Source organism: Pleurodeles waltl, chromosome 2_2, assembly GCF_031143425.1.
Source record: "Pleurodeles waltl isolate 20211129_DDA chromosome 2_2, aPleWal1.hap1.20221129, whole genome shotgun sequence".
Classification (NCBI taxonomy): domain Eukaryota; kingdom Metazoa; phylum Chordata; class Amphibia; order Caudata; family Salamandridae; genus Pleurodeles; species Pleurodeles waltl.
The window spans coordinates 1183840235-1183867627 of NC_090439.1; the positions used below are offsets into that span (position 1 = coordinate 1183840235).

The 27393-nt window shown below is 46.2% G+C and overlaps 1 protein-coding gene across 11 annotated transcripts in view; it reads left to right on the plus strand.

The window, feature by feature from the left end:
- Positions 1-27393, plus strand: part of LOC138283053 (uromodulin-like) — a 298687-nt gene that overhangs the window by 200515 nt on the left and 70779 nt on the right. For all 11 annotated transcript variants that reach the window (XR_011201046.1, XR_011201042.1, XR_011201047.1 and 8 more), the window contains 2 exons: positions 20383-20600; positions 25980-26140. Coding sequence is in view for 1 of the 11 variants with exons in the window: in XM_069221194.1 (XP_069077295.1) it covers positions 20383-20600; positions 25980-26140 (379 nt within the window). In the remaining 10 variants the exon portion in view is untranslated. The remainder of the gene's footprint in view (positions 1-20382; positions 20601-25979; positions 26141-27393) is intronic.

The window sequence follows — 27393 nt, forward strand, 5'->3', positions numbered from 1 at the left end:
CAAATGCCTCTTCAGACTCTCTGGTACTCACCCAGAAGTCTGCCTCCATTGTAAGTTCCCTGGGGTCAGAGAACTCACACTCCACCTGGTGTTGGCGTAGCTCTGGAAAATAAGGACCAGACATATGCTCTCCAGCAATTACATCACTCTGCCCTTCACATGTATTAACCACAGTACCCTTCACCCAACCACCCAGTAACTCAACCTTGGAAAAGCACTCTACTTCACCCTCCTGAGACTGGTGAGACAGTATCTGTCTGTCCCTGACACTCAACCCATACTCTTCTGGGATGTCTCTACACTCTATATCCAGGACGTCCACCAGGGGGGAACCCTTTTCTCTGTCACTCTGTCACACAGAGGGGGTTGGGGGGGAATGCACTCTTGCCCTCTGTGAGGTGGCAATCAAAATATATTGCCTGCCTTCCCTGAGGATTTCTAAAATACATTTGCCCAGATGGTCCACGATATGGACATATTACCAAGTTCATCAAATGGGCAGGTCTGGACGCCAGACTGTGTGGGCTGTGTAATGAGCAGAAGTGTGGTGATTCGCCATCACTCCTGGAGTCACACCATGTGTATCTGTATGGACATGCAAGGATTTGTTATTGATACACATTTTGATAGCTCCAGGCTGTTTGGAAGAGTCAGTTATGAAGCCTTTCAAATATAGCCATGCTATTGGCCACTACTTGGGCCTGCCAATTCCATCAACAGTACCAAAAATTCAAATTTGGAGGTGGCCTTTTCAGCCCCTTTCAGGCACCAAGTGGGTGTTTGATGGCAGATAAGGCCACTCCTCTTCCTCATCTTCTTCCGCTGCCAAGCTGCTGTTTCCTCCTTCAGCAGAACCAGACAGGCAGTAGGGTACAGAACAGATTTTTATCTGCCAATCTGACGTGCAGTTACTTCAGACCAGTGGGTCTTGCAGGCGGTTTTTCATGGTTACAACATTCTCTCTCTGTCCCGTTCTTTGCAGTTCCTGTTTTTCACTTGGTCGTTGCCTTTTCAGGTCCTCTTGTTTTCACTCAGCATATGGTGGCACTATTCTTGCCATTCATTTCTTCCTGAAGTTCTTAATTAACAAGCCAAAATCCCACCTTCAGCCCGAGTATAGGATTCCCTTATCAGGAGCTGCTTTGGACAGTGGGGTGTTCAAACTCTTTCCGCTCCTGCAGCGAGTCTGGAACATTCCAATTATCTCAGTTTGTCCCGCTCAGTGTTGTGTTCCACCCCAGATGGTTCTGAGGCTGCCTGTTGGCACTTGCAGTCTCTTCAGTAGAGCCTCTGCCTTCAGTGGGCTCAGCTTCTGTCTTCCATCAGGTGCAGCCTTATGCAAGTTGTGACTGACAGTTTTGTCGTCCGTGCGGTACCGCAACAAACAAGGCACTCGGACACTGGCACTGGCTAAACGATCAAAGGGACTTCCTTGGCTGTCGACCCATCAGGCAGGCTTCCTAGATGTCAGGGCTGATGTGCTCAGAAGGTTCCATCTAGCTGACCATGAGTGGCATCTGCACCCAGAGAGAATTGGGATAATATTTGCCTACTGGGGAGTACATTGAGTAAATCTTTTCAGTATTTTTGAGAATGCTCATTGTGAATCGGTTTGCACTCTAAAGCAGTTCTTAAACTTTTTACTTCTGTGGTGGAAGCCCACTGAATCATTGTAATCTAGGGACCCCATTGAATCATTATTTTAATCAGCGACCTGATGACTTCACTGAGTCGTCATTACCAGAAGCTGGGAACGACGGCTTAAACATTTTTGATGATTTGAACCTCAAAACAAAGACCAGGCTGAGGTGACCTGAGAGTTTGGAGATGCAGGTGTCCATCAGCAGAGTGGACCCTAAAGTATTTCTGACTATCCCTCCTGACAGGGAGTCACAATTGCCATTGCCATTCAATGAAGCCCTCACCGATGTCCTCTTGGGTACTTGGCCCAAACCCAACAAAGGGGCTCCTGTGAACAGGACTATCGCACGCTGCCATCGGCCCGTCCCAAACGACCCTAAATTCCTGTCCCAACACCCCACGCCTGAGAGTCTTGTCATCTAGGCTTCCTCTTTCTCAGGTGCATTCCCTTCCGCACACCCGGATAGGGAATTTAAAAAGGCTGGAACAATTTGGGAAGAAGATGTTTTCTTCCTCCAGTCTCGCGCTGTGGTCCGTGAACATTGCATGTTTTTTGGGCCGCTCTACCCACTCTCTGTGGGATACGGTCGCACAAGTTCTGCCACCGAGACCGGAGGAGGACTGTGCTATCATCTCCCAAGCTGTCACTGATGGGAGAGATGTGGCGAAGTTCACGATCCGATGTGGGCTGGACACGACCGACTCTCTGGGCAGATCAGTTGCTACAACGGTGACCTTGAGGCGCCATGCCTGGTTGCGTACTTATGTTTGTTTTGGGAATGTCCAACAGTCTATTATGGACATGCCCTTTGATGGCTCCCGTCTCTTTGAAGACAAGGGGGACCCGGCCTTAGAGAGATTCAAGGACTCCCGGGCTACGGCTCAGTCCCTTGGCGTTTCCACTGCCCCTCGCCTCCAACACTCCACCTTTTGCCCCTTGCCTCCCTGTTGTGTCCTCAACCCAGCCACCGTGTCACCCATGCTGTTCAGCTGCTGCATGGCCAGGGATGCGGAATCTCACGTGGGCATGGGACAGGGAACCAGAGGTCTGCCCAGTCCCCCCCTGCCCCGCTGCATCCTCCAAACCCTCCAAACTGTCTTTCTGGGTGCCATCACTCCAGCTCGCAGAGTAAGTGAGCTTCAAGCTCTTTCTTCAAAGCCTCCATTCTTGTCTGTGCACCCTGACTAAGTGGTGTTACACACTTTAACTTCAGGAACTTTTCCTGCAGACCTGAAAAAGGCATACATATGACCATTATTAAATAAAACAAACCTAGACCCGCAAGACCCCAACAACTACAGACCAATCACAAATGGACCTTTCCTGGGCAAATTGATAGAAAGAGCAGCATTCGCTCAGATGTCACAATTCATTGAAGACAATTCTATACTTTCAGACTTCCAAACTGGATTCCGCCCAGGAAGAAGCACTGAATCGGCACTCATGGCAATCTGGGACGATCTTAAAAACACAGTCGACCGAAATGGAGTTGCTGCACTACTTCTCTTGGACCTCTCAGCTGCCTTTGATACGGTTGACCATGACACCCTAACTCAAAGACTCCACGAAACAGGCATACAAGGGATTGCTCTCGACTGGATTACTTCCTATCTTCAAAAAAGAGCAAATATCATCCACTCACCCCCCTTCTCGTCCGAACCCTACTTCACAAAAGCAGGGGTCCCTCAAGGGTCAATCATCTCACCTTTGCTTTTCAACATCTGCATGATATCTTTACCAGAACTGATCAATGATTTCCATCTCACATGCTACAACTATGCAGATGACACACAGATACTACTTAAATTAGAAGACCCCAATTATGACCCTCTGTGCGTCTGGCCTGACGATCTTGGACCACCTCCTCAATTATCCAAGGAAGTTAAAAACCTAGGAATCACCATGGATTCCAAGTTAACTATGAATGCCCAAGTAGACAAATTAGCACGCACAAGCTTCATCACCTTAAAGACTTTACGACGCATCTTCCCCCACCTCGGATTTCCACACAAGGTGCAAGCTACTATCTCGCTTGTACTATCCAAACTGGATTATGCCAATAGCCTCTACCATGGATCATCTCTATCTGTTATGAAAAAAACTACAACGTATCCAGAATTCCGCAGCCAGGCTACTACTACATATAAAGCAGCAAGCCCACATCTCCCCTGCCGTTGCCAGAAGATGCACTTTCAAGCTGCTTTGTATCACCCACAAAGCTATACATGGAACAGGACTGCTTTTTATCAGAAAGAAAATTACCAAATACATCCAACAAAGAACCCTCTGCTCAAGATTGGCACCCCGCCTTAGAACACCACCATACAAGAAAAAGACTATAGGTGGTACATCCATCTCCGTCCAAGCAGCCAAACTATGGAATTCATTACCCCCAACTATAAGAGCCACAGATAACTTTCTTGTCTTCAGAAAACTACTCAAGAGTTGGCTCTTTCCTTCATAACCACCTTTTTCAAACAACTATGAACTGCATATGCCTATGTGGATAAATATTTTTTTCAGATTATATGTATATTTCTATTTATTTATAGATTCTTTGGAAAATATGTATTGCTACTATGTCATAACAATAAAATACACACACACTCTTTAAACCTGTCTGACTAAGTATTTTTTACCCATGATTCTAATTATGTATTGTATGTGCATATGTGTGTGTGTGTGTGTATATATATATATGTATGTGTATATGTTGTTTCTGTGCTTGGCATGTTCGTGGATCATTGCATGGCTCCTGGTTCTTTGGGTTGTTATACTAGATGTAAGGAAATGCCTCCTTGGCATGGTTGCCCCCTGACTTTTTGCCTTTGCTGATGCTATGTTTACAATTGAAAGTGTGCTGAGGCCTGCTAACCAGGCCCCAGCACCAGTGTTCTTTCCCTAACCTGTACTTTTGTATCCACAATTGGCAGACCCTGGCATCCAGATAAGTCCCTTGTAACTGGTACTTCTAGTACCAAGGGCCCTGATGCCAAGGAAGGTCTCTAAGGGCTGCAGCATGTCTTATGCCACCCTGGAGACCTCTCACTCAGCACAGACACACTGCTTGCCAGCTTGTGTGTGCTAGTGAGAACAAAACGAGTAAGTCGACATGGCACTCCCCTCAGGGTGCCATGCCAGCCTCTCACTGCCTATGCAAGTATAGGTCAGTCACCCCTCTAGCAGGCCTTACAGCCCTAAGGCAGGGTGCACTATACCATAGGTGAGGGTACCAGTGCATGAGCATGGTACCCCTACAGTGTCTAAACAAAACCTTAGACATTGTAAGTGCAGGGTAGCCATAAGAGTATATGGTCTGGGAGTTTGTCAAACACGAACTCCACAGCACCATAATGGCTACACTGAAAACTGGGAAGTTTGGTATCAAACTTCTCAGCACAATAAATGCACACTGATGCCAGTGTACATTTTATTGCAAAATACACCCCAGAGGGCACCTTAGAGGTGCCTCCTGAAACTTAACCGACTGTCTGTGTAGGCTGACTAGTTCCAGCAGCCTGCCACACTAGAGACATGTTGCTGGCCCCATGGGGAGAGTGCCTTTGTCACTCTGAGGCCAGTAACAAAGCCTGCACTGGGTGGAGATGCTAACACCTCCCCCAGGCAGGAGCTGTAACACCTGGCGGTGAGCCTCAAAGGCTCACCCCTTTGTCACAGCCCAGCAGGGCACTCCAGCTTAGTGGAGTTGCCCGCCCCCTCCGGCCACGGCCCCCACTTTTGGCGGCAAGGTTGGAGGGAACAAAGAAAGCAACAAGGAGGAGTCACTGGCCAGTCAGGACAGCCCCTAAGGTGTCCTGAGCTGAGGTGACTCTAACTTTTAGAAATCCTCCATCTTGCAGATGGAGGATTCCCCCAATAGGGTTAGGATTGTGACCCCCTCCCCTTGGGAGGAGGCACAAAGAGGGTGTACCCACCCTCAGGGCTAGTAGCCATTGGCTACTAACCCCCCAGACCTAAACACGCCCTTAAATTTAGTATTTAAGGGCTACCCTGAACCCTAGAAAATTAGATTCCTGCAACAACAAGAAGGACTGCCTAGCTGAAAACCCCTGCAGAGGAAGACCAGAAGACAACAACTGCCTTGGCTCCAGAAACTCACTGGCCTGTCTCCTGCCTTCCAAAGAACTCTGCTCCAGCGACGCCTTCCAAAGGGACCAGCGACCTCTGCATCCTCTGAGGACTGCCCTGCTTCGACGACGACAAGAAACTCCCGAGGACAGCGGACCTGCTCCAAAAAGACTGCAACTTTGTTTCAAGAAGCAGCTTTAAAGAACCCTGCAATTCCCCGCAAGAAGCGTGAGACTTGCAACACTGCACCCGGCGACCCCGACTCGGCTGGTGGAGAACCAACACCTCAGGGAGGACCCCCGGACTACTCTACGACTGTGAGTACCAAAACCTGTCCCCCCTGAGCCCCCTCAGCGCCGCCTGCAGAGGGAATCCCGAGGCTTCCCCTGACCGCGACTCTCTGAAACCTAAGTCCCGACGCCTGAAAAGACCCTGCACCCGCAGCCCCCAGGACCTGAAGGACCGGACTTTCACTGCAGAAGTGACCCCCAGGAGTCCCTCTCCCTTGCCCAAGTGGAGGTTTCCCCGAGGAAGCCCCCCCTTGCCTGCCTGCAGCGCTGAAGAGATCCCTTGATCTCTCATTGACTTCCATTGCGAACCCGACGCTTGTTCTAACACTGCACCCGGCCGCCCCCGCGCCACTGAGGGTGAAATTTCTGAGTGGGCTTGTGTCCCCCCCGGTGCCCTACAAAACCCCCCTGGTCTGCCCTCCGAAGACGCGGGTACTTACCTGCTGGCAGACTGGAACCGGGCACCCCCTTCTCTCCATTGAAGCCTATGCCTTTTGGGCACCACTTTGAACTCTGCACCCGACCGGCCCTGAGCTGCTGGTGTGGTAACTTTGGGGTTGCTCTGAACCCCCAACGGTGGGCTACCTTGGACCAAGAACTGAACCCTGTAAGTGTCTTACTTACCTGGTAAAACTAACAAAAACTTACCTCCCCCAGGAACTGTGAAAATTGCACTAAGTGTCCACTTTTAAAGTAGCTATTTGTGAATAACTTGAAAAGTATACATGCAATTGAAATGATTCAAAGTTCCTAATGTACTTACCTGCAATACCTTTCAAACAAGATATTACATGTTAAATTTGAACCTGTGGTTCTTAAAATAAACTAAGAAAATATATTTTTCTATAACAAAACCTATTGGCTGGATTTGTCTCTGAGTGTGTGTACCTCATTTATTGTCTATGTGTATGTACAACAAATGCTTAACACTACTCCTTGGATAAGCCTACTGCTCGACCACACTACCACAAAATAGAGCATTAGTATTATCTATTTTTACCACTATTTTACCTCTAAGGGGAACCCTTGGACTCTGTGCATGCTATTCCTTACTTTGAAATAGCACATACAGAGCCAACTTCCTACACTAGATATCTATGAATTCCTGCTCTCATCTTATCACACTTTTCTACTCATCACTCTTATGTCATGTCTCTATCAAACTATCCTCCATTCTCACTCTGACTCATCCCAAATCCCTTCTACCACTTTCATCTCCTAAATATCTCTGCCTAAGCTCTTCCCTCCACATCTAACTCACCAAACCTCACTCTGTGACCTCCCACACAACCCTACTAAATTCTCCTGCATTCATCTCACCCTGCTACTATGCTCTCCCTAACCCTTCCACATACTCTTCCCTCTCCGCCCCCCTTTACTCATCCCAAGCCTTTGGGTTGAGTAAATGAAGAATATACTCCTAATTAACACTTCTGGATTTCTTTCCTCCTCCACCCCTCCATTACTCCTGTCAATCTAACTAACAAACTCTCATATCCGCGGCTCAAATTAACTCATAATAATACTAAAACTGTACTCATTATTTAATGATACTAATCCATCACTAATTCTTGTTGGGTTCCAGAGTAGCGTGCTACTCATCGAAAAGCGCTTTGACGCCTCGTCAGGGGTAGTAAGCGCTATATAAATACGATTACAATACAATACAATATGCTCTCCAGCAATTACATCACTCTGCCCTTCACATGTATTAACCACAGTACCCTTCACCCAACCACCCAGTAACTCAACCTTGGAAAAGCACTCTACTTCACCCTCCTGAGACTGGTGAGACAGTATCTGTCTGTCCCTGACACTCAACCCATACTCTTCTGGGATGTCTCTACACTCTATATCCAGGACGTCCACCAGGGGGGAACCCTTTTCTCTGTCACTCTCTGCTAGAGTCAGTAAAGTGTCCCTCCCCCCAGTAGGAATATGACCCCCTGTGCCAGTTCCCCAATCCTTCTCAGGGACCCTGTGCATAACGGGAACTACCTCATACCCTTGAACCGCCTGGGGTGTGTCAACTCCCTTCTTCAAGTTGGGCACCACATCTCTGGGCTTGTGCCCTCCTTCAGCAGTACTAGATGCAAGATTTTTGCTGCCACCATCTGAACTGTACTCAGACCTTCCGGCCTCCAGTTTCAGCTCTTTACATCTCAGCTCTTAAGCTGCAATCTTTTCTTCGTCCAGGGCTAAGAGACTTGCTGCCTCAGCCCTTTCAAGAAACTCATCTAGCTCTTCCATACACCGTTGTAGAGCTAGGAGCCCTTCATCTCCCACTAGTTCTCTTTCCTCATCTGAGTAGTCTTCCTCCTCATGTGAGCAGTCTTCCTCCTCGTGTGAGTAGTCCTCCTCCTCCTCTGAGGGGTACTTAGTCATTTGGTTTCTTGCTGCCTCTCTCTCTGCCCATCTTTCTTCCCCCCAGACTATGTAGGCATGTAGCATCTCCGCCTTAGTAGATCTCCTTGCTACAGGAAGGCCCCATTTTCTGCAAAGCTTCCTTAGGTCAGCCTTAGTGAGGTGGTCAGTAGGCACAAAGAATGAGTAGGTAAGCAATCTCATTGCTGACAAAGTCTTACTGGCAAGAACCAAAATCCAAAGTCTAAAATATCAATAGTATATCCAGGAGGACATCAGAGAACCAAAAGCAAAAAAAGATGAAAAATCAAGTTGACCTTCAACTGTGGGTAGGTAGTGAAATACTTAGCTACTGTGTGTCACTGCACAAACACAAGTCCTATCCTCACCGCTGATCACCAATGTTAGAAATGGGGTTTTTGGTTGGCAGTCAGGTTACCCGCTGTCCAAGCAAAAGCCCTCACTCTAATCAGGGTAAGTCACACACTATCCAAGATTATCCTGTGCCCACCCTCTGGTAGCTTGGCACGAGCAGTCAGGCTTAACTTAGAAGGCAATGTGTAAAGTATTTGTGCAATAAATCATACAACACCATAGCATAACACCACAAAAATACACCACACAGTATTTAGAAAAATATAGTATTTATCTGGGTATCTTCAGCTCAAAACGATCAAAGTTGCAATACGAATTTGTAAAGATATCACTGAAAAGTGATGGAAAGTGTCTTAAGTCTTTAGAATGTAAACAAAGTCTCTTTCAAACACAAAGTACCTGGTTTCTGGTGGAAAATCTCCTCAGAGGGCCACAAGAGAAGAGGTGCGTGGAAAAAGGGTGTGTGCGTCGATTTCTCCCCAGCACACCCGGACTTGCGTCGTTATTTTCCACGCGGGGAAGTCGGCGTTGTTTTCCGGCGCTCGGACAGTCTCTTTCTGTGGATCGCGGGGATTACCAGATGTCCCGGGTCTGTGCGTGGGTTTTCCTGCTTGTTCTCCGGCTGCGCGACGGTCTGCGGGGCTGCGTGTCGAAATTACGATCTCACGGCAGGCGTCGCGTCGATTTCTCCTCTGGATGTCAATCTGCGGGGCTGCGCGTCGAAATTACGATCTCGCGGCAGGCGTCGCGTCTATTTCTCCTCTGGATGTCGATCTGCGGGGCTGCGCGTCGAAATTACGATCTCACGGCAGGCGTCGCGTCGATTTCTCCTCTAGAGGTCGGGCGGCGTTGTCCTTGCGAGGCCGTGCGTCGGATTTTCGATCGTCCCAAGAGCGTCGCGTCGATCAGCGTCGGTGTGCGGTGTTTTTCTCGCCACGGAACAAGCTGTGCGTCGAAATTTTCGGCGCACGGAGCGTCCAAGTAAAAGAGAGAAGTCTTTTTGGTCCTGAGACTTCAGGGAACAGGAGGCAAGCTCTATCCAAGCCCTTGGAGAGCACTTTCACAGCCAGACAAGAGTTCAGCAAGGCAGCAGGGCAACAGCAAGGCAGCAGTCCTTTGTAGAAAGCAGACAGGTGAGTCCTTTGAGCAGCCAGGCAGTTCTTCTTGGCAGGATGTAGTTTCTGGTTCAGGTTTCTTCTCCAGCAAGTGTCTGATGAGGTAGGGCAGAGGCCCTGTTTTATACTAAGTTGTACCTTTGAAGTGGGGGTGACTTCAAAGAGTGTCTAAGAAATGCACCAAGCCCCCTTTCAGTTCAATCCTGTCTGCCAGAGTCCCAGTAGGGGGTGTGGCAGTCCTTTGTGTGAGGGCAGGCCCTCCACCCTCCCAGCCCAGGAAGACCCATTCAAAATGCAGATGTATGCAAGTGAGGCTGAGTACCCTGTGTTTGGGGTGTGTCTGAGTGAATGCACAAGGAGCTGTCAACTAAACCTAGCCAGACGTGGATTGAAGGGCACAACAAGATTTTAGTGCAAAGAAATGCTCACTTTCTAAAAGTGTCATTTCTAGAACAGTAATATTAAATCCGACTTCACCAGTCAGCAGGATTTTATATTACCATTCTGGCCATACTAAATATGACCTTCCTGCTCCTTTCAGATCAGCAGCTGCCACTTCAACAGTGTATGAGGGCAGCCCCAATGTTAGCCTATGAAGGGAGCAGGCCTCACAGTAGTGTGAAAACGAATTTAGGAGTTTTACACTACCAGGAAATATAACTACACAGGTACATGTCCTGCCTTTTACCTACACAGCACCCTGCTCTTGGGGTTACCTAGGGCACACATTAGGGATGACTTATATGTAGAAAAAGGGGAGTTCTAGGCTTGGCAAGTATTTTTAAATGCCAAGTCGAAGTGGCAGTGAAACTGCACACACAGGCCTTGCAATGGCAGGCCTGAGACAAGGTTAAGGGGCTACTGAGGTGGGTGGCACAACCAGTGCTGCAGGCCCACTAGTAGCATTTAATCTACATGCCCTAGGCACATGTAGTGCACTCTTCTAGGGACTTACAAGTAAATTAAATAGTCAATCATGGATAAACCAATCAATAGTACAATTTACACAGAGAGCATATGCACTTTAGCACTGGGTAGCAGTGGTAAAAGTGCTCAGAGGTCAAAAGCCAACAACAACAGGTCAGAAAAAATAGGAGGAAGGAGGCAAAAAGTTTGGGGATGTCCCTGTCAAAAAGCCAGGTCCAACACCCAGGTATTAAAAAACGGCGCCCATCAGGCTGTGCGCCGTTTTTTAGGGCTCACCCCCTCCTGTGCGTCAAAATGATGCCAGAGTATAAATAAGGGGCACAGGCCTTAAAGTCATTTTTTGGAAGGGAACGCCTACCTTGTATATAATTAACGCAAGGCTGGTTCCCCCTTCCAAAAAATGATGCACATGGTGGAATTTTGATGCCCGCAGGGTCACCAACCCTGCTGCCCCAATGTAAAGCTATCTCGCATTTGACCAGTAATAGAGCCAACATGGTAAACCCATGGGCCTCTTTAGGAACATCATGTACGTAACCCAATAACGCAAGGAGCGGGTTGGGTATAATAGTGAAACTCACAATTAGTGAGAGCCGAGTGAAAACAGCAATACAGAAGTCCCCTAATCAGGTGAATGCCCAAGTCATGTGTGCAAAATCGTCATCTACAGTTCCGCATGTAGGTCACTTCGAGGACGGTGAGGGATCCACTTTTGCCAGAAAACTAGGGGTGGTTTAGGTGCGCCTAAGAATTTTAAAGTGCATCATGATTGGGAGAAATCAGTTTGCTTTGTAACAACAAAAATACCAAATTTTGTCTGGCAAGGGCCGTTGTAACTCACATTCACACCGCTTCCTGATACAGCCACACCCCACAGGCAACAACACCAAGCAAGCATGATAAAGTGAGGAGAAAAGGTGTCCGCCATCAGCATGGTCTATCAATTTGGTTAGAGGGGTGAATTTGGTAGGAGCGAAGGGATATTTGGGGACCTGAGCACAGAGTGTGCATGCAAGCACCGCAGGACAAAGTAATCCATAGGTTTGGCGGCAAAGTGTGTATTATCATTGTGCAAAAGAACAGGGCCATCCGAGAACAAATCAGCAAATTGGTGCAGTGCATGCCACAACAGCCTTTTTTTGGCAAGTGATAAGGTAGGAGGCAGCCAGAGATTATCTTTCAGGAGCCCGAGTAGTCTCCTTAACGCCCAGCAAGTGGTAGACGGGGTTTGGATGTCAGAGGAGTCCAGCGGGAATGCACATGGGATAAGTGTATGTAGCTGGTAGCACTAGTGTGTTCCACTCCACCGAGGACGTCAGCCTGCCCAGATCAGCAATACTAAGAAAGCATTAGTAAGAGGTATAAGGATATTGAGGAATAGATTAAAAACATGGGGTAGGCCCGCCATGGATAGTGGTAAGCGAATCCAAGCCTCAATCTGCATCATCAAGCGGTCGACAGGCAACAGCTATTCACTCTTGATATCATAAAAATGGACCACAAAACAAAGACGGTGTAGTCTAGCTGTGTAGCCCATAAAGGAGGGCCACCACTGGTTCAGGGACACCCATCCATCAATTCTTCTGCTAATCTATCCAACCTTTTGCTCCATTTATCCATTCTTTTACTCAATCCATCCATCATCCTCCCTTTGGCTCATCCATCTATCCACCCTTTCACTGAGACATCCATCCTTCCACACACCCATCCACCCTTTGTTCTATCCATCCATCCCTCAATCCACTCATACATCCATTCATACATCCCTCCATTTACCCTCTCACTCAGTCATCCATCCTTTCACTCACTCATCCATCTGTTCATCCATCCATAAATTTACCCTTTCATTTATCCATCCATCCTTTCAAGCAGACATCCATCTACCCTGCCTTTCACTCATCCATCCGTTGTTTTACTCATTCATCTTTAGATATACCCTTTCACTCATCCATCCTTTCGCTCTTCCATCCATATTTTCCATCCATTCATCCCCTCATCCATAATTTTACACTTCCACTCATCCATAATTTTACACTTCCACTCATCCATTCACCCTTTCACCCATCCATCCATTCATCCATCTATCATCCACCCTCCCTTTTACTCAGATACCCTCTCTCCCTTTCACTCTCCCATTCTTACATCCATCCTTTCACTTATTCATCCATGCATCTATCCATCCACCATTTCATCCATCCAAGCATCCATGCTCCCATCCTTCCTTTTACTCATGCACCCACCAAGTTCATTATGAACCCTTTTCTGCCAAGCATCAGATAGAAGAGGCCCGTCAAGAACCCCATCAACCTGTAGCTACTAAAGCAGGAAGTGGGGTGAGGGTAGGGGCGGGGGGTGACACTGCCACTGATGCAGAAGCTTAACTGCATACTCACCTCTTAGTCTACTGGTGCAATTGTTGTCCACGGCTGGTTCCTTCCCTCTCTTGGGCCTCTGCCCAAATGCAGTACTAAACATGTTACTGCCAGGTGAGCAGCCCCCTGCACCCCTCATACTGCCTTCCCTACTGTAATGATCAAGACATTATTGCCACCCACTTCCTCCTCCTCTCATAGGCCAGCCCCACCCCAGCCATTGAACTGAATGGAGATTTGCCACCTCCTTCCAGGGCCATTGTTTATGTGCCCAAAAAGCAACTGGATACATGTATTTCTAATTAAGCAGTCACTCTCTGATGATGTCACTGCTGTAGGGTGTGGGTGGCAGGGCGACTCCCCTTTTGCCCATGAACACCAGTCGCCCCTGGGACTGTGTTCAAGCAATACTGGTCTGTGGATGCATGCAGAAGGCTCAGGTACTGTGTGCAGACAGTTGACTGAAGTTAATGCATGCAGGAGCCTCGGGGACTGTGTGCAGACAACCCTGGACTGTGGTCAATTGTGAGCTGGAGCCTCGGCGACTGTGTGCTTACAATCCTGGACTGTAATTGATGAGTGCAGACAACACTAGACTGTAGTTGATGAATGGAGGAGCCTCTGGGACTGTGTTCAGGCAATACTGGTCTGTGGTTGGATGTTTGTGGGAGCCTCAGGGACTATGTGCAGACAACCCTGGACTGTGGTTGAATGTTTGTGGGAGCCTCATGAACTGTGTGCAGACAACATTGGATTGTGGTTGATGCATGCAGGATCCTCAGGGGCTGTGTGCAGACAATACTGGGCTGTGGTTGATACGTACAGGGGCCTCAGAGACTGTGCACAGACAATCTTGGACTGTGGTTGATGCAAACAGATAACACTGGAATGTGGTTGGTGTGTGCAGGAGCCTCAGGGCTCCTGTGTGCAGACAGGACTGGACTATCGTTGATTGTGTAAAGGAGCCTTGAGGAGTGTGTGCAGGCAATACTTGACTGTGGTTGATGTGTCCAGGAACCTTGAGTACTGTGTGCAGACAATACTGATGGTAATGCACGCAGGAGCCTTGAGGACTGTGTACGCCTCAAGCAGGTGATGAAGCGGAAAAAGAAAGAATAACAAACATTTATATATATCATGCAACAAAACCGCATAGAAAGTGTGCTTTAGCAAAGAAAATAGTGTACGTAGAGAAATGTGCCCACGAAGTAAGTCACTAATGGCTTAAACAAGCTCGATTAATCATGAAAACGAATCAAATATATTAGTAAATGTACTGATATGTCATATTTGAAATTATACTTTATGATTTTCTCATTAAAACTGTTACGCGCTTAGCTTAAATTTAGCAGAGGCTTTGGACTGGTTGCCTGGTCTAAATTTTAACTGCGTAGTTTCACTTGTATTAACAAAAGACGTGTTTGAATCACTAAAAAGCTGCATTTTTCCAGTAGATGACTAATACTCTTATCTCAAAAGTTGCGTGTTAGGCAACTTTGATCTACTTTGAAGCTCAAGGTCAGCTTCTGCAGGTGCAGACAATGAAGACACTGATGCAGAATTTAATTGGCAATTTTTTTGCTACTTATGATCCTAAATTCAAGGACACCTCATGGAAGGATGAACTTTAAGAGAAAATACAACAATTCATTGGTCAAAGAAAAATCACCCCATGGACCCTCCAATGGAAGAACTTGAAAGAATTGGAACCGTTATTACTTAATCCCACCAGACGAGGAGAAGGGATTTCCTTTTTCCCACTGCCATTCTTACCTTGAGGACACCTTGATGCTTTTCTTGGTGCCAGGGAGACACTTTGAATAATTCTCACCCTAGAGACTTTAACTTTAAATTTACCCTTTCTTGCCCATATGATAACTTTTGCCCCCTTTACCTTGCTGCCGCAAGGAAACTTGACTTAAACTTTGCCCCTTTCAAAGCCTTGCCCCATGCTGATCGAATTGGTGCCCTGAAGGACGAAGACTTACCTTGAATGCTGATTGTATTTGGTAATTATAAAAGGATAAATGTATTATCCATTGTGCTCTTCCTTCTTTGGTACCAACTGCTTATTTTGACAGAGCCGAAGCTAGAAGCTTTCTAAATTTATGTTGACTAAATTCATTTTGCATGAAGCCCCACATGCCAATGCTAATCAGAGGTTAGTTGAGGTATTCATTTAATGCACCGTGCTGAATTGAAATCTTGTTATGCTGATCAATGTACGCAATTAGCCAAACCCACTTGCTTCTATTTGTGATTTGCACCGCTATATCTGAGTGTATCATAATCCAAGTTTTGCGTAGATTGCGTTTCTTTCGCCGCTATGGACAGCCAGTAATGTTCGTGTATGTGTATCATTTGATTTTGAGACTTACTTACATTGTATTGGCTTTGTTAATATAGGGAAATAAACTCATTAACTTTCAATATACAAGTGTGGTTATTCATGGCTGAAAGGTCATGGTGTATCAATTACTGATTTCTATTGACTTCTAATTTGTTGTTTGATTACTAATTGAGTATTGGTTATTGATCATAAATGATTATTGATTACTGATTTGTCGGATCTGACGATTTCTTTGGATGAGGAGAACTCAACCTGCTTCAAAAGGTCCTCCGGCGTGTCCAAGTATAAGTAATTTACAAGGACTGGACGCGCTATCACAGGTACATGAAGTTTAGATGAATTAGAGCTTAAGCCTAGTCACAGTTAAACATATGAGAGGGCTATGGGTACTGTGAGCCCTCTATCGGCCCATTCCTGTCCCTCACAGAAAGGCAGGCTGCTGACCCCCCCACAATCAAAAGACATTACTCTACCTTGCAAAATGCCTTCCCACGCACATTGTTAACCTTTGTAGTCCGGTCTCTGGTGCTCATCCTGTCGTGAGGGTGGAGGGCCCCACCTTAGCAATTTCAGTTGTCTGCTAATGCTCAGGGCTGTAGGTCTTTTAAAACATAATCCTGCCTGAAGAATCTGTGTGGCACTGCGAGTGCGACCAACCCCCCCCAGAGGCCATGGTCATAGCAAGGAGATGCAGATCTGCTGCCTGCCGCCTGAGTGTTTGAGTGAGAGAGGCACAGCATACACCACTGACACTTTTTATGTGTGGAAAAGTCTACTTTATTGAACCGGTGCACATCACTAAGGTTCCTGGGCATTCTGCTTTACCAAACTAAAACTACACTATACAAAATGTGTCATCTAAGTTCCTGCCCCCACTCCTAAAAGTCTCGCCCCCACATATTGTAACCCATCAAGTATCTATACCTAGTAAGATAGTGCACTCCTGCAATTGTGATGACTACAACTTCTCCTACCGTTTAGCATTGAATCTATTGACATCTACTAAACTTAACTTTCTATAATGTAACCTTTAACTTTCTGCCTTGTTCCGGTGTGAGCGTGCTCACGTGGCAACAACAATAGCATTAGCTAAACCCACGCAAACTTGTCGCCCAATGTACACTGCACTTGTCTCAAAGTGACAACAATACAACCTCTGGGCACATGTTCTGAACAAAACCAGTCAAGACTGATTGCAAAAATGTGTTCCATATTATACTAAGAAAACCCCTGAGCTGCCACAGTGTCACCTAAACCACACAATGGTGGGTGGCAGACCCAAAATGGCCGTATATATACTCTTGGGCTATATCATTTAATTGATGAGGCCCAAAAAGGAGCACAGCCTTCTGGACTGCGCTATTTCCCACAATAATCCCGTGGGATGGACCTCCCTCTGGTTAGCTGTCCCCCAACCCCCCATTGTCTGAGGTGCGCAACAGCAAGCAAGGCGCCTCCTCCATCCACCTGCGATCCTGAACTGTCTAACTTGACAATGACACGTGGTATACACTCAGGCTCAGCTTCTGGGTGATTAATCAACATTCACCCTCAGAATACCAAGATCATTTGGTCACTGTCTGTGCCACTTGTTTACTTTGTTCTTTTGCAGTGACCAAATGAACTTCACAAGATTGCTCTAGTCTGGCCTATGTGAAGTGAAGATGGCCCAACAGCCAGAGTGACAACCGCCCGACAGCAAGACCCATTCTTAGGCTCATTCCTTCCTCCTCTCACCATAGCCTCAGTGTGATGGCCTGGTAGGGCAGGAATGAAGGCCCTAAACAAACCGACCTACTGCTCACCCTTTGGCTCTTACCTATCGCCCAATGCCCGACTGTCCAGCTTCCCAATGCATCGCTGGTCCAGTGTTATACAGAACACAAACATTCATCTTCCCAAGCCCTGGCCATGTCTTGACCTGGGCGTGGATCACTGGAGTTGAAATGATATGGCCTAAGTGGTGACAGTAGAACAATGACCAAGGTTAATCAGTATTGCAGGAACATGGGAGACTGTGGCATGCAGTGGCTTCATGTCAATTCCTGACACCATAACTAGACTGCCCTCAGTGTATATGCACCATGATTACACTTTCCAAACAGTTGGTTAGCCAGGCAATGCAGATGTGCTCCTAGCAGCCATCATGCTCTGAGTCATAGTTACTAAGTACCACAGCTGGAACTGAACAGCTGGTGGGAGTTATGGTGATGGCTGATGAATAGCTGTAACGTGGCAGTTCAGAGGAATGGAGAATTACCTTTGTAAGTCTTACTGTCATGGCTGCCAAATCCCTCGGCCTTTGTATAGAGTGGTGCAAGGAAGGTACTTTTTGCCTCTTATGTTGTGATCTACTAAATCCTGTAGGCTGACCCAAATTGTGAAGGAATGCCCATGGAGCTAATGCCTGGAACAAATATACCATCTACTAATTTTTTTGTCCAAGCTCACAGAAGATTTCAGCTGCTAATAATTCTTCCTCTGAAATGTTTCTGGTTGTAAAAACTCTCACATCATTCTCTTTTTTTTCACCTTCTTCTTTGCCCTCTGAAGATAGTTGCAATGCACTATCATCCTTTTTTTTGCTGAAAAAGTAGAGAAAATCTATACTTCCATTCCTATAGAAGACACAGGCCACTCGCTGCTGGAGATGTGATTTGACTCAGCTACCACCAGTGTTGAGTTACAGCGAGTTAGCCCAATCTCCACTACTCAATTGACTTCCCTCTGCTCCATCGTTAAATCTGGTTCTCCAGCAGATCTAATCCCCCCTCCTCTTGTAACAGGGCTGCGAGAATAGTCAATCTATAGTCAGTAAAGTGATTCACCTCTCCCTAGCCTCTGGTTGCGTTCCATAGAAATGGAAACATGCCATGGTGGTACCTCATTCTTTCAGGGACGCACCTTTCAGGAGTCACAAAAAACATTTCAGTTTTAAATTTGCTCTTCTTTGAGTCCAACTCTTTTTAATGTTTCTCTCAGTCCACTGGCTGGGATCATTGAGGAGAATGGTTTTGCTATTATCTCATATGCCGATGGCACACAGCTCATAACTCTCTCCCACAATAGTGAGCGGATGGCCTCCTCTCTATGTGCGGCTTTGGTGGATGTTGCCATTTGAATGGACCTTAACTGTTTAAAACTGAGGGCCTCATTTGAAGGATCTTGCACTCCTGCATCACTTTGTTTTTGACGCAGCAGCAGTGCAATCAGTGCTCTACACTACTCCATTGCTACAAACTGACGCATTGGGCCCAATCAGTCTGTGTATCTATATACCTGCACCAGGTATAATGTATGCATGGGTAGGCATTCCCACCGTAAAAGCCATGCAGAACTGGTGCAGTGACGTTTACAACTTTTCACTGCATCACTCTAGGACTTGACTGCATCAACATTCTTACACCTGCTCAGACCAGGCGTAAGGATTGATGCAGGCCTTTTAAAATGTGACTCGCCTCTGTGTTCTGACTGCTGGAGTTAAGTCAGTTTTATGATGCAACTCCAGCAATGTGTCACTTTAGCACCAACAGATGCGCGACAGTTTCTGATGCATCTGTGAAAACCTGTACCACGGAGCTCTGGATTGTGAATACAGTGCACCCAGGAAGTCGTTACGGCATTTGAGACAGGCACAAGAAATCTGACGCATCAATGCCGATGTGTCAGATTCTTGTAAATGAGGCCCTAAATGTTTAGAAGACTGAGGCTCTGGTACTGAGCAAACATCTAACAAAATATGTTCCAATGCTTGGTGTCCAGATAAGCTTGGCCCTCCCCAGCTCAAGATTAAGAACCTGGGCATCTGGTTGGATGAGAATCTTTCTTTCAAAGCCCAGGTTAATGCCTTGGCAGGAAAGTGTTTTGGTATATTGAGAGCCCTCAATAAAATTTGACATCTCCTTCCTGAATCCGCACAGAAAACAGTAGACCATGTTCTGTAACTAGGTGTCACCCAATTGCATATGAATAGGCTTCAACGCATGAAGAGATTGCATTGGTTGCAGTGAAACAGTGACTCACCCCTAAGGCTCTCTGTTATTGTTATAAAGCGCTTTTCTGCCAAGGCCATGCCTACTTGCAGGGTATGGCTACTCCCAATGCTCCCGCAAGAATCATGAGGTTGGCCACAGCCAAATTCATCGCTGTTCCTACATTTAAAAAATCTAAAATTGTTGGCTGTGCGTTCAGTCACCTTACTCCTAAAATCTGGAACTCAATACCTGTGGAACTTCTGCTAGCCCCTTCCGAACTGATTTTCAGGTAAAAACTATACCTGCCGTTTTGGTTCAAGCTAGCCAGTCTCTTTCTGTCTGTGTGCAACTCTTTTCCATATTCAGACTTCTAGTACTGGGGCATTTCGCTTGAAGTAGCTATGCGCTTTAGAAATGGCATTATTATTATTCATGCCTGAAACACACTCCCCCAACCAAGCAAATGGAACTGTCCAAAAGCCTCTTTCTGTAGGTCCATAGGTATGTATGTGAATGCATATTGTGTAGAGTTTGTGTGTCGGTAATAGGTATTTCCACTTAGCTAATGTTGTCTGTAGCAAGACCTAAGGAGAGGCAGTGAATCAGTTACAAATACAAGTATTGCAAGACCTCAGTGTCTTGTACCAAAGGCTGATATCTGTGAGGTGATATCTGTGATGTACTGCCAACATGAGCGCCAGACTTTAAGAGAAACAGTGTACTCTCTGCAAATATGGACCCAGGACATCTCAGTGTGGGTTTTACGGTTCTACTGTTTCCATGTTAGATGGTCATTAAAAAGGATGTGTCTTGCAGATTACCGGAGTGCTAAATAAGCTGACCCTGCATGTGGTTATTTCTCAACCGGTCTTGTTTTGTTGCAGGCCTCAGTGACATTCTTCCCACTGTCCAGTGTGAAGGATCAACAATGGCTTTGTCTCTCAGCAAGTGCCTCCTGGAGAGGTTCAAGTACAGCTTCACACAGATGTACTTTTCCAATACTAACTGCACAGCCACAACCTCTCTGCAGCTGGTGGGAAATGAGCGTGTGGTCCAACTTACAGCCCTCCCACAGGCAGGATGGTGTGGAAATGACCTGGCGGTAAGAAAGGACACAATGTGTGCATTTAGGGCTTCAGCTAGTAAACATAATTATTGTCATATAAAAATGTACTTCATGAGCAGGAAGTAAATGAGAAGAAATCCTAACTCAACTCTGTGCTCTTCACAGTAGGGTTCAGTACCTCACGGTAAATGAATCTTCAGGATGTGTGTGTGTGTGTGTATGTATCCATGTACGTATCTATGGTATTTCTGTATTGTATTTCTGTGTAGTGTACCTTGGCAAAATTCAGAGAAGCACTGTAGAAAAGCAAAGTCAAGCTTACGTCAATAAGTGATCCAAGACTAAGCTGGGTTGTGAAAGGTTAATGCAGTGTGATGTAGTGTTCTTTAAAGTGGTGTGTCTTCATCTCTTTCCTAAACTGGAGCAGTGTTCAGGTTTCCTCCTGGAAACATTGATGTGCTTTCAGATCCTGGGTGCACAGATGGAAAAAGCCTACTGTCTTGTATTTTCAGTTTTTACACATCTTAAGGACCAATGGATAGTTTGGTGGAGAGAGTTTTCCAGCCCAACTGTGAGCGAGTCCCCCCTCCACCAAAATAAAGTTCCACCTGCCTCGTTTAGAGTCGGGCGGATCTCCTGTATGTCAGGGTCGGAGACTACCCCATCTCCGCTACCGACATAGATCTATGACAGCCCCCAAGAGTAAGGGCCATTTGTCAGTTCACCCCATGGTTGGATAAATAGCCGGTTTTCACCACCGGGTAAAACAAAACCTGCTGGTAAGTGACAGTGGGCACTGCAAAATGACCCTAACCAAATGGAAGAGAGCTCCTAGGAATATGTCCTGAGTGAATGAGGCTTTGACAATGGTAAGTTGGGGTAAGAGAGTCCCCAGAGAGAGCCTCGATGAAGGACACAGGCAAGACATCATCTTCACACAACACATATGATTGCAGCAGACACACGCTTACTGTATGTAGGATATGACAGCTGGTACACACTCAGTAGATATCCAGTTGCTGCATGTGGGGTCCACCAGCTGCTAGACCCTCAGCAGACGCACAGCTAATGAATGTGCAATCAGATTGCTACTAGGCACGCAGTAGATGTACAGTTGCTGGATGTGAGATCTTCCAGCTGTTAAATACACAGCACGCTCACAGCTACTGCATGTGGGTTGAAATAGCTGCTAAATCTTTGCTATTATATCCTTATAGCCCACTGCAGTGGGCTAAACTGCCCATTAAAGGCTGGTCCCAGTGCTAAAGGCCTGAGCTGAAGGCTTTTCCTCATTCTGTGGGTATTAATTTAGAAGATAAAGGGCCAGATGTAGGAAACTTTTGCGAATCGCAAATGGGTCGCAGTGCTATTTGCGACCTCGCAAAAAGCGAAATGGTATGTACCAATGCCATGTCGGAGTTCCATTAGCGATGCGACCCATTACCGACTCGCAAAAATTGCGACCTGATTTTACCATTTGCAATTACGAAATTGCAAATAGCGATTTAGCAAATTGCGAGGTCGCAAATTGCGGTGCAACTCCGCACTGAATCGCTATTTGGTATAGCAATTTTTACGTGCATCTCGCTTTGTGAGTCTGAAATAGCGATTCACAAGGAGTCGCTATTTCCGACTCACAAATTTTTTTGTTCCAACATCTGGCCCCAAGTTACTTGCTTTGGATAACACTATTTATGGCTGATACTATTTCTAACTGCAGTGTACTCACCTTGAGCCTGTGAGCCACTCGATGGTGCCATATGGCTCCTCATTGACTTCTTAGTGCATATAGGCACCCCCACCTGCTGACGTTACGTCTTCAGGCCTGAAATAGACTTCATCACAAATGTGATGGAGAGCACTGCCTGCCAAATCCTCAGGAAGACCTTAATTATTCCATTGATGGAAACCATGGGCTAAGTCAACAGAATACTTCCTCTATGGCCCAAAAGGAAAAATAACACTAATGACCCCGCATGCCCTGAAAAGAAAGTCATATGTCCTTTTGCTTCTCAAACACCTACTTTTGAAGTTTGTTTTACAAAAACAAAAAACACGAAAAAGCCTCTGGCCAGGCACCGCACCTAACCCACTAATGCGCCCAAGAACTACTGCACATGACCTTCAGAGATGCACAGTATGGGTTGGCCACAGAGCTTGTCTCCACCTAAGTCTTCTGCTCAATCCACCACATATGACCTGCAGACACCAACCCACACTGTGTATTTTTCCTATATTTTTTATACCCTTTGCAGGTATCAAAGTACTCTTATGGGACAGACGTTCAGGATTTACCCATGTGGTACCGATGTGGCATGCAAGGACAGGAGGGCCATGTGTGTTCCCTTGGAAATACTGACAGACCCACAGCAAAAATCTTTTTATGTTGTCCCTTAGAAGAGTCCTTCTGGGTCCTGTTACTAAGTGCAAGAATGTCAGAGTGTTCCTACCATGCCCATTTATATGTTGCTTTTAATAGAGCTTGAGGACACCCGCATTTCGTCCCCAGGTGAAGTAATGGCAGCCACAACATTTTTCTCTGGGTTGCTGCCAGCCAATCAGATTGTTTACTACCTGGTACTAAAAGGGCAGATGGGAGAAGATGCTCCCTTGTTCAATCAGAGGACTCCATTTTTTTCAATACTGGGGTATTCCTGCAGGACAGACATTCCTAACACTTTTTAACCTCTTCAAGTCCACCTTAGCAAATTATAAACACACATTCCTTAAAAATGGCTGAACAAATTTACATAAAACACAAACTTGCATGGGAAATCATCATTTTGAGATGCTCCCTCCTTCTTTTTCTCAATAGCTGCTTGACTAATCCACTCAGTTTGTGGATGAACTCTATTGATCTATCTATCTATCTATCTATCTATCTATCTATCTATCTATCTATCTATCTATCTATCTATCTATCTAACTATCTATTTATCTATCTATCTACCTGTATATTCCCCAGTGGCAGTTATAGTTAGGTCAGCTGATCCATAGGCAGTGGACACTGCATTCAGGCTTCAATGGCAGTCCTGGGAAATGTTCTAAGGTTCTACTTAAGTGGGTGGCACAATACGTTCTGCAGTCCGACTGGTAGCATTTAATTTACAGATCCTAGGTATATGTTATACCATTCTTCAAGAGACAAACACATGAATTAAATACGCCAGTCGCGTCTATGCCAATCAAACCATGTTTAGGAGAGTGAGAACAAGTACTTTAGCACTGGTTAGCAGTGGTAAAGTGCACAGAGTTCTAAGGCCAACAAGCAAAATGTCAGCCAAAAAAAGAGGATCAAGGCAAAATGTTTGGAGGATGACCCTGAAGAGAGGGCATTTCCAGAAGTAGGGATCCCCTGATCCTCCAGACCCCATAGAGGGGACCAAAGGGACTCACCCTGGGGCAAAAAGATCGCAGCAAAGCATGGCTGAGGGACTTAGAAAAAAATAAAATGTCAGGTAGGTTACATTTATTACTTATAACCCCATGGAGCCGATCCTCTGGGCCATATTCAGTAAATCACTAAAGGCTCTAGGGAGCCCATCCCTTGTGCTAAAATCTGCATGGAAGGGGAGAGGGGCCGATTGCCGTCTCACTCTCTGAACCTACAGAGGCCCCGGGGAGGTGAGCCACATGGCCCCCTCCCCTTCCATGCCTACGAAGCCCCAGGAATCTCATACTCTGGGACAGATTTAAATTAATGAAGAATAAAGGGGAGGGGTGTCATGCTGGCCACCTCCCCAAGCCATTAAAGGTCCTGGGGAGCTCTACTCTGGGGCTGAAGTTTCTTAGAAATGGGAAGGGGCCACGCAACCCACCCTCCCTGAGCCTTTAAAGGCCCTTGACATCCTATGCCCAGGGGTCACTAAACTACTTAAAGAGAAGGGGGTCCACGTGAACCCCCCTCCTTGAGCCATTAATGTCCCAGAGGGGACATATCAGGTTCAGTAGCTGCTCCCTCTGGGCAGGAGCAAGACAGGCCCCAACAGCATGCAGGAAGTCAGCAGGGGCCGCAGGGGCTTCACCTGCTGATTTCCTGCACCCCCCAACAGGTTTATGGTGGGTGCCATGGGTGGGTACAGGGTATCAACCTTTCACAGTGTAGGCCCCGAGAATGAGGTCCCCAGGGCTGATAACGGCTTGGAGAGGGGGGTCTGTGTGGTCCCCGTGCCCTTTAAGTAGGTTAGTGGCCCCAGGGGTTGGGGTTCCCAATTCCTTTAGGGCCTTGGGGAGCAAAGCACACAGCACCTCTCCACATTTTAAGAAACTTCGGCCCCATGGGTGGCCCCTCCCCTCTATATATACTAGTGGTCCTGGGTGATAGGGTCCCCAGGGCCTTACAAGGCTCAGGAAGAGAGGCCACAATCCCCTGTCCCCTTTATTTTTACTAGGGGCCCTGGGGAGGGAGTCCTCAGGGCCTAACAAGGCCCATGGAGGGGAGCATTGCCCCCTCTCCATCTATAAAAACAAAAAGCAGCCCTGGATAGGTTCCCCAGGACCTAACAAGGTACAGGGAGGGGGAAACATGTGGGACACTCCCCTTTCATTAAAAAAACAAAAATGGCCTGGGGTATGGTCATCCTCCGGCCTAATAAGGCTTCAGGAGGGGGGCACCTGCCCCCCCCCCTCCATTGCCATAAAAAAGGCCCGGGGAAATGGGGTCCCTAGGTCCTTTAATAGGGTCTGGGGAGGGAGAAGCGCGGACCCATCCCCTTAAAAATCCCTCCATTTTGGGGGCACTTGGACCCCACACCTTTAAAAATTAAAAGGTCTTGGGAATGGGGTCATTAGGCCCTAATAAGGGCAGGGGAGTTTGGCCACGTGGGCTCCCTCCCCTTTAAAAAACATAGGGCCCTTCAGCTGCGCGTGGCATGGGGTTGGCTTTATGTATGACCTCACATATTACATCACTCAGGACATGTTCTGTGACATAATGTATGATATCACTGATGACATCTCAAATGACATAATTGATGATACCACTGATACCATCATCCGAAGAGTGTTTTAGTTTGTTATAGTTTTTATATAGCTTTAATGGCTTTGCTACCTAATTGTGCACAGCCAATGTAGAGCTCGGTGTTAGTTTACCAAGTGCATGTGCTCCTAAGAATCAACAGTTTGTGGCTCTTGTGCATTAATTGATGGAAGGGAGGATTTTTAATATTCACCGACTAATTAGAAACTTTTGAAAAATATATCAGTGGAGCATTAATGTGTTTTTGATTTTGAGAAACTCTTCCTATGTGGATTATGAACTGTTTAATACATTGCTTTTTATAAATAAAATGATATTTTACACAATGCTGGATATTTTAATGTTCTAAGAAAAAAATGTAACATATGTAGAAGTTTTTCTGATAGTTTTCAAAACAATCATGTTTTATTTCTCAATTGCTGTAATTTCTGTTCTAGATAAATAATGACAAGACAATGACTTATTCAAATGTCCTCTATATACCCCCTGACAATGAAAGTGAGATTATAATCAGCAGTATGCTGAGACTCAACTTCTCATGTACATATAACATGACAATAGAGACCAGCCTGCTCACGGCGCTACATCCTATTATCAAGTAAGTCTCTGTGGAAAGGGCTGAATGCAGAAAGGAAAGACTCTTTGCTAAGGCACATGAATATTGTCCATCTCTTGTTTTTCTGTTATATATTTTTTCCATGAGTTTCTCTTTATCCAAAATTACTGTCTCTTTCTGCTCTTTTCTGTTTTGTTCCCTTCCATTATTGTTATATGAAGCATTTTCTAAAGCAATGTAATCACTGTGAAGTGATGTGGAATAGCAGGAGAGGTTCTTACCAGGTGTCTTAGACCTTGTTTTCCAAGACTGGGAGCCGATAATGTTACCACTCAATAATAAAAAATTAAATTATTTAAAAAAAAGAAATACTACTGAGAATGATTAGCCTTAAAACAGAAGATGACAAGACAAGGTCAGCATGAGGCAACACTGAATAATCATTGCTAAAAAAAAAAAAAATTAGAACTGTCTTATTCATCGAATGCCTACGGGCATAGTTCAGAATGGGGAGGTGGGTGACTTGATGAGGAATCTGTGGCCAGAGTATCCACCTGGAAGTTCAGTACCATAGGCAAGTTACTTTTACTCTGGTGAATAATTCTACCCACAGATTACTCACCTCCTCAATAAACTCTATAGCAGCCTCCCCCAGTCTCAAGAGGTCTGCATACCACATCCTCTTAGGACAGTCCAGAGTAATCAGACTAACTAGAACCTGGACCTGCAGCAGCTTCCTCAACAATCAAGGACTCAATGGTATGAGGAGAAATGCAGAGTGAAATGGAAAAAGCAATGTCAACCGAAACACATTCCCCAAGATTCCCTGGTAACTGGAGGCATCAGAACTGATGTGCAGTTATAAGATTTCCCAAACCACCTCCTGATGTACACAGCACTCATGGTCAGCAAGATGACACCATCTCAGGCTGTCACCGCTTATGTTCAGGAAACCTGCCATATACCTGGCAATCCAACAGTTGCATTCATCTTCACTCAGACCCAGAACCTCAAGCCTTGTAGGCAGGGTCGATAGGACCCCACACCTCCCTGCTTGTTTGTATAAAATATTGCAGTAAGATCTGGACCAACCAACCGTGAAGGGTGGCCTTTAAATTCCAGTTGCACACTCCACCTTAAGATCAATACACCGATCATCATTATGGTGACTGCAGGTGATGGATAAGTTCTCTATTTACCCACTTGACACGATCTGACACAATGTCTCAGGAGATACTTTTGGGCCCATATTTAAACTTTTTCACGCAAAACTGCGCTGACGCAGTTTTGCATGA